The sequence below is a fragment of the Panthera pardus genome, unplaced genomic scaffold (assembly GCF_024362965.1).
Source record: "Panthera pardus isolate Hobbes unplaced genomic scaffold, ASM2436296v1 HiC_scaffold_8, whole genome shotgun sequence".
Classification (NCBI taxonomy): domain Eukaryota; kingdom Metazoa; phylum Chordata; class Mammalia; order Carnivora; family Felidae; genus Panthera; species Panthera pardus.
Window position 1 is genome coordinate 74,943,505 of NW_026527013.1, and position 16,539 is coordinate 74,960,043.

At 43.5% G+C, this 16,539-nt stretch overlaps 1 protein-coding gene across 2 annotated transcripts in view; it reads left to right on the top strand.

Annotated features, from left to right (window-relative positions):
* Window positions 1-16,539, top strand: part of VPS41 (VPS41 subunit of HOPS complex) — a 186,385-nt gene that overhangs the window by 160,788 nt on the left and 9,058 nt on the right. For both annotated transcript variants that reach the window (XM_053898062.1, XM_019451110.2), the window contains 3 exons: window positions 5,699-5,753; window positions 8,152-8,292; window positions 9,827-9,963. In XM_053898062.1, coding sequence (XP_053754037.1) covers window positions 5,699-5,753; window positions 8,152-8,292; window positions 9,827-9,963 — 333 coding nt within the window. The remainder of the gene's footprint in view (window positions 1-5,698; window positions 5,754-8,151; window positions 8,293-9,826; window positions 9,964-16,539) is intronic.

Consider the following 16,539-nt stretch of genomic DNA (forward strand, 5'->3'; position numbering starts at 1 on the left):
TAATGCCATCTTAAAGAAGATACACTTTAGTAACTCATGAAGGATCTCATTCTTTTTTCCCTAGAAATGAGAACTTAATAGACATTTAATCATCTTAGAAATCCTTGTATGTTTACTTATAGCCTGAAAAAGAATGAATTCATTCTATATTTAATTATAACCTGAAAAAGCTAGCAATTTATAAAAAGCAAATTTGCCCCCCATGAAATGCATGCCAAGCATGCTAACTGTGAAGTCAAGGTCATGAGTAAAGGTGCACTTGTTCTGTCTAAAGAGAGACTCAGTAAATTTGTATCATTTTCTATTAAATACAAAGTTAAGAACTTAAATTTTTTAATGCCCCCACCAAAGAAATCTCTGTTTCAGAAGAGTGGATAGATGTTTAGTCCTATAAATATGCTTTGGTGGTATTTTGGTGTTCATTTTAATTTAACTGGGAAGGGCCTAACGTTTCAGGACTTTATTCAAAACATGTTGACCCCCTCTTGTTGATAATTCACTTCTGGCAGAATAGTTCTGTCTTTTTCTGGTTCTCTGCCTTTGTGGGGATTTGGGTAATTGTTGAGAGGTAGAGTGACTTCAAATGATGGCTGGGTGAAATCTTCAAGAATCCCAGTCAAACTTAGTTTGTATTGCTTGAAATCCCACAATCGATAATATTTGGCCAAAAACTTTATAGAGATTCTGACATCACATCAGAAGCCCTCTAAGGAAGTGGCATTCACAAGGCAGCAGTAGTTATCAAAGACCAGAGTTCAGGATTTAAAATCACCACAACTCCTAAATTCTAAAACTAATCATAAGCTTTCATGAAACTGTTGTTCCTTCTAAAGAAGATACAGAGGTGGTAGTTATTTATAACATCGACAGCAATTTTAAAAGACCATAAAAATCGTTTATGTTTCCATTGTGCCTTATAACATGTGCCGTGTTTTCATGTACCTTATTTTTATTTAATCTCTACAAAAGCACAGGTAGGTGGATAAAGTCATTTTATCCCCAACAAGCTGAGTCTTCAGGAATTGAAAGAAACAAAACCCAGTCTAGAGCTAATAAGTCAGAGGGCCCAGACTTGGAACTTAGATCTCTTAAGTTAGATGCCCTAGTCTTTCCAGGACAGCGAGGAATCATTTCTCAGGTTTAAAATGTTAATTAAAATAATAGCAATGGTAATGAAGATAATCCTTAGTATTGCAAGAATCATGAAAGGCATCAGTTTTTTTTTTTTAATTTTTTAAATGTTTTTATTTATTTTTAGAGAGAGAGAGACAGAGCATGAGTAGGGGAGGGGCAGAGAGATAGGGAAACACAGAATCTGAAGCAGGCTTCAGGCTCTGAGCTATCAGCACACAGCCCAACGCGGGGCTTGAACCCACGAACCACGAGATCATGACCTGAGCTGAAGTCAGACACTTAACTGACTGAGCCACCCAGGCGCCCCAAAAGACATCAGTTTTTAAACTAAATTGCCAACAGGTACTAGTTTTTATTTACAAATCTCATTTGTTTATGCCTAGAATAGATAAAAGCATAATATCAGCTGTGCAGCTTTGGAAATTGATAACTGAATTTACGATCTCCCTCATTTGTTATGGCATTTATAAGGTGGCAATATTTATGAACTTGGAGGAATAAAGCTGGGAGATGCAAAGTTTATGGATTCCCATTAGTGACCTTTAAAGAGTATACTGGATAAATGATGGCCGGGTCAAGTCTGGGTGGAAGTTATTATTTAATTTATAGATGATCAGGTTCTTGTTAGTTACCCCCAAATTTCTCACTCTGTTCCTTGCCTTTATATAAAATCAGGAAAAGGGAAATTAAAACATTACTTCTGCATCATTTTTTACTCCACTTCTGTCATTTTATTTTTATTTTTCTTATGATTCTTTTGTTATGATTCTCCCTTTCTGTCTGTGTCTGTGTTGGTCTCTGTGTCTGTCTGTCTCCCTCCTTTTGGCTTTAAAAATCTTAGTTTCCCTACTGATTCCTCTAGAGGGAGCACTGTGGCCCAAGAACATTCAAGAATCTAGGGAAACATGGTTTTATGTACTATGTCAATAATAGAAAAATTCTGTGTACCAGAAATATTTTCTTTTTACAGTTTACTCAGAATTGGTAGAGATTTCTAGAGTCTCTGCTCTCTCATATAAGAGAAAAGAAGAATAATTTCAGATACTGTCAAAAACTAGTCCTAAAACATTTAAAAATCTGGGAAACTCAAATTTCAGAGACTCAGATTATCTTTGAGCTTGTTATTATACATCTGCTTGCATTCCAGACCATTCTTGACTTCAGACTTGCCTTTAGACGTTTCTTCCCACATGACTTGTCATTTTTCATAATATCCAAACAGAGCTGGCAGCATCATCCTGTGGAATGTTCTACAGTGATGAAACTGTGCTGCCCTGACAAGATAGCCAGGAGCCACGTGGGACAGTCAGGTGGTAGAAAAGCATCTAGTGAGGAACTGAATTTTTAATTTGAATTTGAATAGCTACATGCAAGAGACTGCTGTCTTAGACAGCTCAGGTGAGTCCTCAGGCTACAAAGTCTGTGTGGTTTGAGACAGACATGTTCTTAAATGCTCAAGAGAAGGGGAGATGGCTTTGTCGGAAACTTCTGGTACTTCAGTGTCAGCAAATTTCCCAGTATGAAACTGACTTATAGATACCTTTTGGTAATAAACTAAGCAGTATACTCTTTAGTCACACCATCTTCCTTTAAACATTCTACCTGTCCGGTCATATCACATTTTGTTGTTTATCTGTGCACAACATAGTCTCACCCAGCCGTAAGCCGTCCGTCTGTCTAGCAGCTCGCAGGAGTCAAGGTCCTCAGCTGGTTTCTTTATAACTTTTTGTTGGAATGGTCCCCGGTCCTCTGGACTTCATATTTGTTTGCTGTTTCCTTTCACTATTTAACTGCTCACATGTGTATCCTGTCTCTGCTCTAGAACATCCCAGAAGGGTAAGGAATCCGTAAGAAAGTTACATTGTTTGTGATGATGATTCATTTATGGACCTGACGGTATAGAGATAGGGTAAATCGTGTTTTTGATCAAAACAAAGGAAGATCTTCTAGGTGTTAGTTAGGATTAGGTTCAGCTATAAGCGATAAAAATCCCAAAATAATAGTGGCTTCAACAGAGTAGCCACATGGAAGTCAAGTTCTCTGTCACATAGAAGTCCAGGTGGCAGAGCCCCCTGTCGGTGGTGGCCGCCACGCAGTCTTTTCTCCTGGTCCCTCACCTTGTAGGACCTCGAGCTGGAGGTATAAGATAGTATCATTCATGTTTCCGGGAGAAGATTGGGTGAAAGCACGAAAAATAAGAAAAAGCGTTGACTCGCATTGCTTCTTAAAGAAGATTGCCAGAAGCTGCCACATTGCCGGTTCATCTCTGTGGGGGACATTAGTCACACCACTCCCCTGTGGCTAGGAAGGCTGTTTTTTAAATTCTGAGCAGTCATACACCCACCAGAAATCTTATTACTACAGAAAATGGGTAAAGGATATTGGGGGGTAACACCTCTGCCACATAACATTTTTTTTTTAATTTTTTTTTAGTTTATTTTTTATTTATTTTTTTTTTTTTTGAGAGAGACAGAAACAGCACAAGTGGGGTAGGGACAGGGAAAGAGAGAATCCCAAGCAGGCTCCATCCTGTCAGCGCAGAGTGTGATGCTGGGCTCGAACCCCCAAATCTGTGAGATCACGATCTGCGCCGAGATCAAGTATCAGATGCTTAACCTACTGAACTACCCAGGTGCCCCTGCCATGTAACTGCTAAAGGAATCTTGTGGGCCATCCAACTAAGAGTGTTTCTCTTCATCGTGACCTTCTAGTCTTCTCGTTTCCTCACTTAAATAATTTGTGTACCTCAAACTCCTCCCTGTCATTCTGAAGCAAGGGTTGTTTTTCCTTTCTTTAATGTTTGGTTTAGGGTCCTCCACTCCAACATTGATTTCTACGATCAGCCTTTTTTCCTCCCTTTTTAGCTGTTAATCTCTAACCAGAGGCACATTTAAATCTATATTCTACACAAAAAATTTTAAGTCAAAAATCAGAACTCCAAACCTGATCCTGCTGCCATTTTCCAAGAGGGCTCATTAGCCCAAAGAGCTGCTGAACTTGCTCTGTTCTTTTTATCGCCTTGTTCTTGTTTGTAAAACAACCGTTGGCTTTTTTAACCCAACCATTGGGTTTTTAAATGACTACGCAACCCAATAATCTTCCTCCTGAAACCTTTTCTGCCTACTCCATCTGTTTAAAAAAAAAGATTTCCTGCACACCCACTAGGAGCCAGGCATCGTGCAGGGCACAGGGCTTGAGTCACGTGGTCCCGGGCTGCGGAGAGCAGGCGGTTAGGGATGGTTAACAGCCTGGTAGGTCATCGTGGGGAAGAAGTGTGCGGGCTGCCCCGAGGCTGAGTACCTGGGGTCTGGCCTGCTGGGGGGCTCCGAGGAATATTTGCCTGAAGGGGTGGGGAGGAGGGGTTGGGGGGAGGGAGGGCAGCCTTCCAGGCCAAGGGACCGCAGGGGAGGGGTGAGCGGAGTGTGAGGTGTTGCTGCCCAGAAAGGCAAAGGCAGAGCAGATCATGGATGTCTCGTAGGCCCCAGCGAAGATTCTTGGCTGTCAGAGCACAGCAGCGCAGTAGGAAGATTACACATGTAGGTGGGATGGGAGATGAGGTTTCTGGGTGACCTCTCCTCATACCGCACCCAGTTCTGATGCCACACCTCTTCCATAAACCGGAGCTCATGTCCCGTGTCTGTGCATCTGGCCCTCTATTCGTGCCTCCCTGGTCACGGATTGTGTGCTGTTGGCTCTCTGTGAGCCTCCCTGGAGTGCAGCGGCTGCGTGCTACCTCCTTGCAAGGAGAGCTCTCCCCCCCCACCCCCCTGCCCCCAGCCAACTTCCCTGGCGACATCAGCATCAGCATTATCTTTACTACCATCCCCTTCACATCTCCATCCGACGTGACCCTCCAGTGCCCAGTAGACTGTTTGGTAAATGTGTGCCAGCCCGTTCGCAAGTATGCAAGTATTTATGGACACGGTGTGTCTTTTTTCTTAGGCTTAAGGAAATGCAGTCACCTGTGGAGTCCCTCGTTTCTTTACTTGATCTCTTTTTTGATGCTTCTTGATGGTCACATATGGTTTTTTCCCCTCTCAGCTTTTGACAGACCCTTGCCCAGCATTCTGTTTCAAACCCTGTGAGCCAGTAGGAAATATCTGATCTGTGTGCTTGTTTGTGCATCAGACCACTGAGCTGTGGTCCGCTCGGTGCTGGGAATGTGCCGCGATGAACAGCAGTGCCTTCCCAGACCTTGCATTCTGGTGGAGGGACAGGGAGCTGAAAGCGGTGACTGGGAATTAGGTGGGGAGCAGTGCTCTGAAGAAACCTGAAGTCACATCAAGAGAAAGCCTGGTGGGAAAGTCCTTCTCTTCTGTCTTTGCTCATGGAAGGTTCTGCATTATTTCAAATACGTTACCGGTTAAATTCTGTTCAGTCCGGCACCTGAGAAACGAGTGAGGCCAGCCACCAGCAAAACCTAAGACTTGGGTGTTGTTCACTTTTTGTTTTTAAAGGGAAGCAATGGAAAAATTCTCTCGAGCATCTATGTGTAAGTGAGTCTATTGAAATTTATTCTTGCCTGATAAGCCAGAGTAACATTTTTACCCTGTTCTGTTTGAAGGCTCTTGAGATCTGTCAACAGAGAAACTTTGTGGAAGAGACAATTTATCTTCTGAGTAAGTAGCATTTACTCCCTTTGGTCCTTGCAAGCTACACAACGGGGCGATGGTGTCATGTAAATTGTCTAAGAATGGACATCAGCTTTAGACCACGGTCACACAAAGCTTAGAGCCTATTCCCTATAAGAATTTAACATATGGAAAAGGAGACTTCACAGCTCAGTAGCGAAGGAAACGTTATTTAATAAATGCTACTGAGATAACATCTTCGTTTTGTGTAATAAACCAGACTGTATCAGCTGACACATCACAAATAAACTGTAGATGGGTTGGCGAGTTTGTCTATTTAAAAAAAAAAAATGTCAGCCAGGCGCCTGAGTGGCTCAGTCGATTAAGCATCCAACTTCGGCTCAGGTCATGATCTCGTGGTCCATGGGTTCGAGCCCCGCGTCGGGCTCTGTACTGACAGCTCAGAGCCTGGAGCCTGTTTCAGATTCTGTGTCTCCCTCTTTCTCTGACCCTCCCCTGTTTATGCGCTCGCTCTCTATCTCTCTCTCTGTCTCAAAAATAAACGTAAAAAAAAAAAAAAAATGTCAGGGGCGCCTGGGTGGCTCAGTCGGTTGGGCGGCCGACTTCGGCTCAGGTCATGATCTCGCGGTCCGTGAGTTCGAGCCCCGCGTCGGGCTCTGTGCTGACAGCTCAGAGCCTGGAGCCTGTTTCGGATTCTGTGTCTCCCTCTCTCTGACCCTCCCCCATTCATGCTCTGTCTCTCTCTGTCTCAAAAATAAATAAACGTTAAAAAAATAAAAAATAAATAAAAAAAAAAATGTCAGCCTATTTACCATGATCTTGGTAGAAAATAATGTTCATTGTCAGTAATCACACTTTAAGTGACCGGAGAAAATGCGGTTGAATATGGACATTTTGGAGAGAGGAAAACTGTTTGGTATAATCTAGTTCTGAGTTGCCCCTAGGCCTCTGGCATGGCCTCCGTATGTGTCATAGTTTTTCTACCAAGGGCGCAGGACCTACTGTCTTTCCCATTCCTCCTAAATGAACCACTTGCAAAGAAGCAGGGTGGATTCCTGAAGGTTTCCCAAGGAAGCTCTATGCAGATATTTGTGGTATAAGCACAGAGTTCAGACATTAGGTGTTTCTCCAACATCTCTTCCCCAAAAATACTCCAGTCGGGTCGATTTTTGTCACAAGGTCACATTGTCTTAGCAGACAAGGAAGTAGAGGACTTAACAAAGGGAGACATAATCTCCTTTTTTAAAGTTATAAAAACTTTAAAATCCTACACATATTTTAAAAATTAACCATTTTTAAGACCTAAGACAATGGGAATAATATTTGTAGGACAAACAGGATGCTATAGAAGGTACGACAGATTGGGATCTCATTTTATTCCCAGGCCAGCTATTATCACTGGATAATGGCGGCTCAGAACGAGGAGGATTCGAGACCCGCTACTGGTTCCTGCCACAGGGCTGGCACTTGCAGCCCCGCCTCTGAGTAAAGCTTTCTACATGCACTGTATTAAAGACTCGTGGAAACTGTTAAAGCCATTAAAATACCAGTAGATCAACGGGCAAAGTGTGTGAAGGTAACCGAATAAAAGCATAGTTGGTAAAAATTTCATTTAATGAGGGCAGTTGGAAGGCTTTCCCCTGAACTTGGAGAGAAGGAAATGAGGTAGTTGATAGTTGAACTTGCATTTGGCACAAAGTGTATCAAAAGAGTAAATCCAAAGCTACCTCAAGAGGCAGAATGACTCCAGGACCTTTAAGTCTTAACTGTGTCTGGGTATGAACGTGTCCAAAAGAAATACACGTCTGTCAGAGGGAAGTCGGAATCTGACAGACTGGGTCAGATTTCAGATCTGCCGCATAGTAGCTGTATGATCTTGGCAAGTTATTAATGTTTCTGTGTCCTCTTCCGTAAGACAGAAATATTACTAGAACATCCCTCGTAGGATTATAGTGTCGGTTAAATGATGTAATTTATGTGAAGCACTTACATGAGTACTTACCACAAAGGAAACACCCAGTAAATAGGGAGATTCATTATTTCACTGTGTTTAAATAGTAAAGGCTAATGTCACATGAGAAAACAGTAGCCTTCAAGACCAGAGATGCATAAACAAGAGGTAGACGATTTCTTTAAAAATGTTTTATTAAAAGATCCTAGGGGCGCCTGGGTGGCTCAGTCGGTTACGTGTCCAACTTTGGCTCAGGTCATGATCTCATGGTCCGTGAGTTCGATCCCCATGTCGGGCTCTGTGCTGACAGCTCAGAGCCTGGAGCCTGTTTCAGATTCTGTGTCTCCCTCTCTCTCTGACCCTCCCCCATTCGTGCTGTGTCTCTCTCTGTCTCAAAAATAAATAAAAACGTTAAAAAAAAATTTAATAAAAAAAACAAGATCCTAAATGAAGTATTTCTCCCATCTTTGCTAGGCCGAATGGGCAATAGCCGAAGTGCCCTGAAGATGATCACGGAGGAGTTGCACGATGTTGATAAAGCGATTGAATTCGCCAAGGAGCAAGACGACGGAGAACTCTGGGAAGACCTGATTTTATATTCCATCGACAAACCGCGTAAGCAGAAAAGCCCATCTGCGATCAGGCCTCTTATCTCTCAATACAGCCAGTGACATCTAGAGTAAGAATGATCTCAAGACCCACTGGGTGGAAAATAGGGCGAAGTATCTGTGATAAAGATAGGCTAAGTACACTGTAACGACTTCCAGTGCTTCTCCTGCGCAGAGAAGCCTGGGGCCCCATCACTTTGCATGACCTGAATGTGGAAAACAGGTGGTTAACCTGATGATATTCACTGTGTCCCCGTCAACATCTTCTTACCTACCATACCAACCTCCGTAAATGTGATCCAGCTGAGTTTTGTTTTTCCAATTTGTATACAGGGGCCTTTATTTTGAAAATGTAAAGCCCTTGCCAGTGCCTTTTTATGGACCCCTAGAACTGTCACCAGACACTGACCGTCCTTGGATGTTTGCTGGGACAGTAACTGGCGGTCTCTCCGTCCCGCCGTACTGCCTCAGTGCAGCTCCAGGAGCATGAGTGTGTCGCCGCCACGGGATTGTCCGCCTCCAGGGCTCCCATTTCGGAAAGAAATACGCAGTCACCCAGCAGTAACCCAGGCCCTCTTTTGAAGATCTAGAAATGATTCCAAAACTGGCAACAGTGGTTCAAAGTCTGCTCCCTTCCCTTCGCTATTTTAGTAAGAAGGCTTCTCTGTTCCAAGGCTCTCAAGTTTTAGAAACTGCTCTCGGGATTGTCTTTTTATCAGAGATGCAAGAGGATAATGCGGTTCAAGTCAGTTGCAGATGTAGATTGTCACATGCGCGTGCATCTTTGAGAATCTAACTCAGTGTGAGAAAGTCGTGGTTTATCAACCTTCAAGGAGGCAGGGTGGGTGAAACGGAGCACAGCATGACCTGGCCCGGGGTCTGGCCTGGGAGTGAATTTGGCTTTTGACTTGCTAGGTATGTGGCCCTGGATGAATCAGGCAACCACCCCATTTCCCTTTTCTGTAAAATGGAGGCAAACAACACTGCTACCTTGCCGAACATTGGAGAAAAGCGAGAGCCAAGCCATAGTGTAAACTCATAGTGTAAATGTTAGGCATCAGCATGGCAGGCTGTGTTCTGAAGTCCTCATCTGCTCTCGAGCTGTTTTTAACTCATGGGGCTTCTCCTTTATGTCATGAAGTGAAAAGAAAGTTAGTTTTTGGGAATTCAGCAATTTAAATGGTTTTAGCACTTCCTTTAAAGGAAATAATTTTGGGGGCACCTGGGTGGCTTAGTCGGTTAGGCGTCCAACCCTTGACTTCGGCTCAGGTCATGATCTCGTGGTTTGGGAGTTCAAGCCCCACATTGGGCTCTGGGCTGACAGTGCAGAGCCCTCTTGGGATTCTGTCTCCCTCTCTCTCTGCCCCCCCTGCCGCTTTCTCTCTCTCTCTCTCTCTCTCTCTCTCTCTCTCTCTCTCAAAATAAATAAAAATAAGCTTAAAAAAGATAAAGGAAATAAGTTTTTATTTGAGTCACTTTTGGCCTAAAACTGCACTATGTAAACTGCTTATGTCCTAATTATTGCATGTGCTATTTTGCAGCATTTATTACTGGCTTACTAAACAACATTGGCACGCACGTAGACCCAATTCTCCTGATTCATCGTATTAAGGAAGGAATGGAGATTCCCAATTTGAGAGACTCCTTGGTTAAAATTCTGCAAGACTACAATTTGCAAGTAAGTATCCTTTCTTGGACAAACCCGCCTTGGGGGGTTGAGTTCCGGATAAACATTTGTAGGGTTATTTTCGAGATCTAAGAATTCATTTGAATAACTACATTTGCTTTTGGCCCAGATATTTGGGAAACTCATGGAGTAGAGAAATAAGAAGTCTCCCTAGAAGCTACCGAATTGTTTTAACCATTCCCAAATTTCCTCTCCTTGATACGCAGTCATTCTTCCATTTATGTGGTTGATGTCACATGGCATTTGCAAGGCTGAGGGGTGGTTGCACTGGCTGCCGGGCCACTCAAACCAGTTTTGAGTAGAGTGAGTATTGTGTCCACTGGGAGGAATAAAAAACATGTTTTTCAAATAATTCTTTTATTTCCTTGAAGTTTCTCAGTAACCCATTGCCTGAAACATGTTGAATATGTGATTTCATTTAACGTTTTGTCTGCTTCCTCAACCAGTACAACCTCGTTGTCTGTAATAGTTCAGAACTTGGTGATAAAAGCAATGGAATGCCTTATTATCATATAAGTAATTAACATGCTAATTACAAAGCACCCTCCCCTTTTCTCTAAAAGGACTCCTGACAATTACTATTTCCCGGGAGGCTGGTAGCTTCCACAGAACTTGAAACTGTTGAAAGCACATTTCTTTAACAGTTTGGACTCTTCTTTCTCTACTTCGTTTGAAAATGAGTTTCTATTAGGATAGAGGGAAATTGCTTTCCTGGAAACACAAAGATTTTGCAGACAGAGCCAGAGGATAAGGTTCCGGGGAGGGAAGTGATTGGCAGGTTAAGTAAGGAGAGGAGCGTCATGACGAGGATTTGTGGGGCCCCTGGCCGCTGTGAGGGGTGCCTAGTGGGGGGCTGCCCGCTGCACTTGGGCTGGTGGGCGCAGGTAAGAGGCGGGGGAAGAGGAGAAGTTGAGAAAGACTGATGGCAACAGGAAGTCAAGTGACAGGTGGAAAAGCAGGACAGAGGGACAAGAATGTGGGGCCCGGAAGTGGGGTGTGGTCACGTTAAAATTTCCAAACGCGTCCTTGTAAAATTTCCAAAGGGGTCCTTCAAAAAGTAGGGTGAAGGGTGAGGGTCGTCAGTGTGGAATTAGTCCTGAGACTGTGGGAGCAGTGAGTCCTCCCCGAGGGTGCTGAGGGATGCGGGTGGGAGGGCTGGAGCCAGGCCCCAGCACCTCCGTGAGCTGGGAGACCAGCCTCTCGGCCTTCTGGGGCTATAGCACCGAGTAGCACAGCTTAAAGGAGAAGGGGTTTTCCTGAGGGCAGGACGCGAGAGGACAAGGGGCCTTCCTCAGGAGGGCCTGCGGGAAGTCGGGGTCCCGGGAGAGATGGCAGGGACCAGGCAGAGGTAGAGGGTTTCTTGTGTGCCAAGCTTTGAGATACACACGTGTTTATTTACAGAGGAACTGGGAGGTTGCGGACAGCCCGGGGAAAGGTTTTCAGGACAGAGAATGAACCGGACAGGAAGGAGAGAGAATTGGGATGGGTGACTAGGTGAGCATTGTGGGTGGTGCCCCAGGGCTGCGGGAAAGTGGTCCAGGCAGGAGAACACTTCCTGAGTTCTGAGGTTGGAACCGGGCTTTGGGGAAAGTGGTTTCAGCGTCTGACTTCATAAGGCCCTGCATGTGAGTGAGCCTGATGATGATCTGTGCACTTCACGGGCTCTTCCCAGGCCCGGGTGTGCCAGGACCTGCTCGAAGTTTCAAGTCCAGATGTGTTGAGAAGTCATTTAGGTGCGGTGTCCCTGAGCATCTCTGCCCCATGGAAGGCGACAAAATGATCAGTCCTCTGTCCTCCAGATTACAGATGCATCAAGCTTAGCCTCTAGGTTGAAAATGTGCCTGTTTTCCCAGGCTCTACAGTGCCGACAGACACACCTAATAAATCCCTCTTACTAGGCTCTTAATCCAGAGAACCAAGCTCCCGGGCCCGACTGGATTTCACTCCTCATTCATTTTTTATGAATAAAATTGCATTGTTCTGAGTCAGCCAGGAATAAAAATAAATTATTAGATGCAAAATGAATTCCATATTAAAAAATCATCCACTAAAACAGCTGATAAATCAATATTTTATCCTCTTAATTATGTTTTTAAGTGGACTGAGAGCTTTTCCTTAAGACATGTAACTGTGCAGTTGGTGATGCGTTGAGGAGGCCGGGAGTTCGTTCTCCAGTGGATCCCATAAACCTGACCAGGGAGTGGCCTCTGGGACGAGGGGCGAGACCCCCGGGGAAGGTTGCAGAGCCTCTGGGAACTGCACCTGGGTCTCCCCTGGAGCTCGGACATCTCACTGGAAGGTACAGAGAGGAAACACTGAACTCGGGCAGGTGGTTCAAACAATTCCAGGGGACACTCCCTTCTTATATGTGAAGAAAGACTTTAGAAGTTTTTTCTATACAAAAGTCTACTGTCTGTCATTAATGGCCACTTATATTCTTTCTCCAGGCCACCTGTTAAAAATAACTTAACCCTTCTTCTAGATTATAGAGCATTTGGAAGTTTCCAGAAAGGTTTCACATACATATTTTTCACTCTTGGTCTCTTTCGTTTGTTCCATAAAAGTATATAGTTGATTTTTACATGTTCTCGCAGGATAAAAATGGCTAGCTCCATTAATCTCCCAAACTGGGGGGAAATTTTGCAGATGCATGTATTTGCGAGGACCTGGAACCTTCTCTGTTGGAGGCAGGGTGGAGGGGAAGGCCCCTGGCGGATATCGCGGACCATTCAGTAAACAAGGATCCACGGTCAGATGTCAGGGAAAGGGCTCCTCCACGTTGGGAATGTCTTGGGCAGATTTACAGTAAAATGTGCTGCGTTGTAAAATGTCTTTCACCACTGAGAATGCTTTGGGAGAGCACTCATTAGCCAATAGCTAATTGGAAACAGAAAGCAGGAAAAGTTGTGGGAAAAAAATTTAAAATAAGTATCTCCTCTGGTTTTAAAATTTGATGTTTTCCAAAACACAACAACTCTCCTCAGCTGAAGTTCAGCATGAGGCGCGTTAGCGTTCTGTGACATCATTAAAGTGAAGGAAGATCTCCCCTCGGCTGCGATGTTGGTGTTTACATTTTTAAAATTTACTTTATTATCATGTTTTTGTACCTTGTTACACAGTTCGTATAATGACTCAACAAATTTTACAAGCTTCATGAAATCCATAAGATGAAAGTAGTCCTGATTGTATTTCATAAACTTAAAATGTTCCTAGTCCTGGGGCGCCTGGGTGGCTCAGTCGGTTAAGCATCCAACTTTGGCTCAGGTCATGATCTCATGGTTCGTGGGTTCAAGCCCCACATCAGGCTCTGTGCTGACAGCTCAGAGTCTGGAGCCTGCTTCGGATTCTGTGTCTCCCTCTCTCTCTGCCCCACCCGTTTGCACTCTGTCTCTCTCAAAAATGAATAAACGTTAAAAAAAAAAATTTATAAAAAAAAAATGTTCCTGAGCCTGATTTCAAGGACAAAAAGCTTTTGTGTAATGTAAGATTGTTTTCAAAACAGTATGGTATAAATGACATTTCAGTGCTTACACGAAACTGACAATAGTTTCCAAATTATTTTTATGCTATAGATTTATCATGTTTATACTTTATATTTTTAAAATATTTTTATTTCTAAATTTAGCATTCATACCCGTTTCTGTTTTTATTTTCCCAGAAAAGTTCTAGCACTTTTGTTCCTATGGTCTTGTTTGATGGCCATTTCATAGTGGTCATTAGGGACTATTTCCCATATCACAGATGGGAAGGCTGTCTCAAAGGATTTGCCAGTCTGGGAAGCTGGTGAAACTGGGTTTGAGCCCAGGTCTTCTGACTCCATCTTGTGTATTCCTTACTGTTTGGTTGCTCCGTTGGTCTCTGGAGATGCATTTGCGGTCCCGGCAGGTTACAACAACAGAGGAGTATCCGAGATTGACCAGGCAGCCTGCTGTCTTGGAAAAGCAGTGGACGTGATGTTTGCAGAGCTGGACTCCGGTCCTGGCTTTGTCACCAACAAGCCTGTGGCCCTTTGGGAGGACACCTAACCCTTCTGGATCTCAGCTTTCCCATTCGATTAAATCAACATTTGCCAGCCTGGCTACACACCCGACTTCCCTGAATTCTTTTAAAACTTACTTTGTTTCAGTAAAATAAAACCTTCCAGATCTGCTAGATTAGAATCTCCTGGGGAGGACTAGGGGACTGAATCCACTTTGATGTTCCTTATCGCTAAGCCTGGCGCAAGTCTGTGCGTTGACATTCGGCATTTAGGAACCTGGAGATTAGATGATCTCTAAAGTATCTTCCATCTCTCAAGTTCTTCAGAGAGTCATTTCGGAAACACGCCTTTATGTTGTGCCATTTCTTCTTCTTCCTCATCTCTCTGCTTTGAAATCCAGAGACAAATAAATTAAGAGGAAATAGTGACTTCTTTCTTACCTGCGTTTTTTTATTTTTATGTTTATTTTTGAGAGAGAGAGAGAGAGACACACACACACACACACACACACACAGAGTGTGAGTGGGGAGGGCAGAGAGGGAGACACAGAATCCTTGAACCAGACAATAGGCTCTGAGCTGGCAGCACAGAGCCTGACGCTGGTCTCGAACCCACGAATGGGTGAGATCATGACCTGAGCCGAAGTCCAATGCCTAACCAACTGAGCCACCCAGGCACCCTTGTTACCTACCTTTTTTGGGGGCTCAGATGGGTGGTTTCTTGTTCAAAGTACATAAACTCTTCATTTCTTCCAAGAGATATATATATATATATTTTTTTCAACGTTTTTTATTTATTTTTGGGACAGAGAGAGACAGAGCATGAACGGGGGAGGGGCAGAGAGAGAGGGAGGCACAGAATCGGAAACAGGCTCCAGGCTCCGAGCCATCAGCCCAGAGCCTGACGCGGGGCTCGAACTCACGGACCGCGAGATCGTGACCTGGCTGAAGTCGGACGCTTAACCGACTGCGCCACCCAGGCGCCCCGAGATATATATTTTTTTAATTTATAGATCTCTGAAATGGATTTAAAATGGATTAAACGGATTTAAAATGGATTTTTTTTTCCCTCTCAAATGATTTCCATTTGGCGTCATAGCAGCTTTTAGGTGACATAGGTGGCCTATGACTACCAGGTGTAGCTTCTTTAATCAATCTGGCACGTGTATACTTTGTGCTGTCGTAAATCAAATACGATTATAATACTGTTTTTGAACTGCCAACATGAGACCTTAGAGCCTTTCTGTTTTTTCCTTATTTCTCTGCATTTCATCTTCTTTGATGATAATCTCAACAAAAAGCAAAGCTTTTTCAATCAGAATTCACATCCCATAGCATCATGGGTTAGAAATTAGACAAAATGGTTACCCGGGCTAGCTCCGGGATTGGTATCGTACTGGGACTTGTAAACCCAGGTAACTCTCTGTCATTTGCAATTCTAATGACAAGCACTGCAGTATGAACAAGGCAACGTCAGCAAAAAATTCAACACTCCGAGAATCTTTCAAAATAAAAATATCAGAAACTCGGCAATTTTTTATGGCATTTTTCCCCCCACAGCAGCTGTTTCCAATGAAGCATAATAACATCACTGATGTACGATTCTTTTATTGCTTTATAAAATATCTATGAGTCTGGTGCTTTGCACCGGGATGATGATCAATGATGATGAACTGCAGAGAAATCAGGAAAAACCGGGAGACTTTATCTAGAGTCTTCTGTTGGTTTTTGACAGCTGTCTTATAAATATGTTCTTCTTTAAATTCACAGTAGAACAAGGTATGCTTACAACAGACCGATTCTAGACCCTACAGCTGGTTGGTTGTCTTGAAAGTGGTGAAGATGAAAAAGTAAAGGTAATGCTGGAAAGTTTTGCTCTATGGAGAAAACAGTGCAATGGTGAGAAAAGAGTTGAGAACAGAGTGTGGGGAGAAAAAATAAGGAAACGTCCCATAAGCAAAATGAATCTCTGAAAGGAAATGTTGTACTTGCTGAGCAACACCCACACACACTTTTTGAGATGAAAGCTTGATACCATTATGAAGTTGAGGAAAGAAAAGACCAGTGGTGTGCTTCCCTTGGTGAAATTCTAACATGAACTGGAGCTTCTAGTCTGAGATGTGGATTACACAGAAGAATGAGAAGTGCTGTGACAATCTTAGTATTTTCAAGAACTAAAATACTGCATCAAACTCAAAGGCATTATTAGTTAAGTGTCATTAAAAACAAAGACACGAGGGGCACCTGGGTGGCTCAGTCTCGGTTGAGCATCGTACTGGGGCTCAGGTCGTGATCTCGTGGACTGTGAGTTCGAGCCCTGCATCGGGCTCACTGCTATCAGCAGGGAGCCTGCTTCAGATCTTCTTTCCCCCCTCCCCTATGTGCCCCTCCCCCACTCGTGGGTGTGCTCTCTCTCAAAATTAAACATTAAAAAAAAGACATGAAAAAATAGATCCCATAATAAAAAGAACACTATGATAGAAAATAGGAGTACTTGAAAAATAACCAAATAGAACTCTTTGAAACTGTTTGGGTATTCATTTAAATTATCAGGTCAGTGCAAGGTCAATAGTAGATTGGACTCAGCTG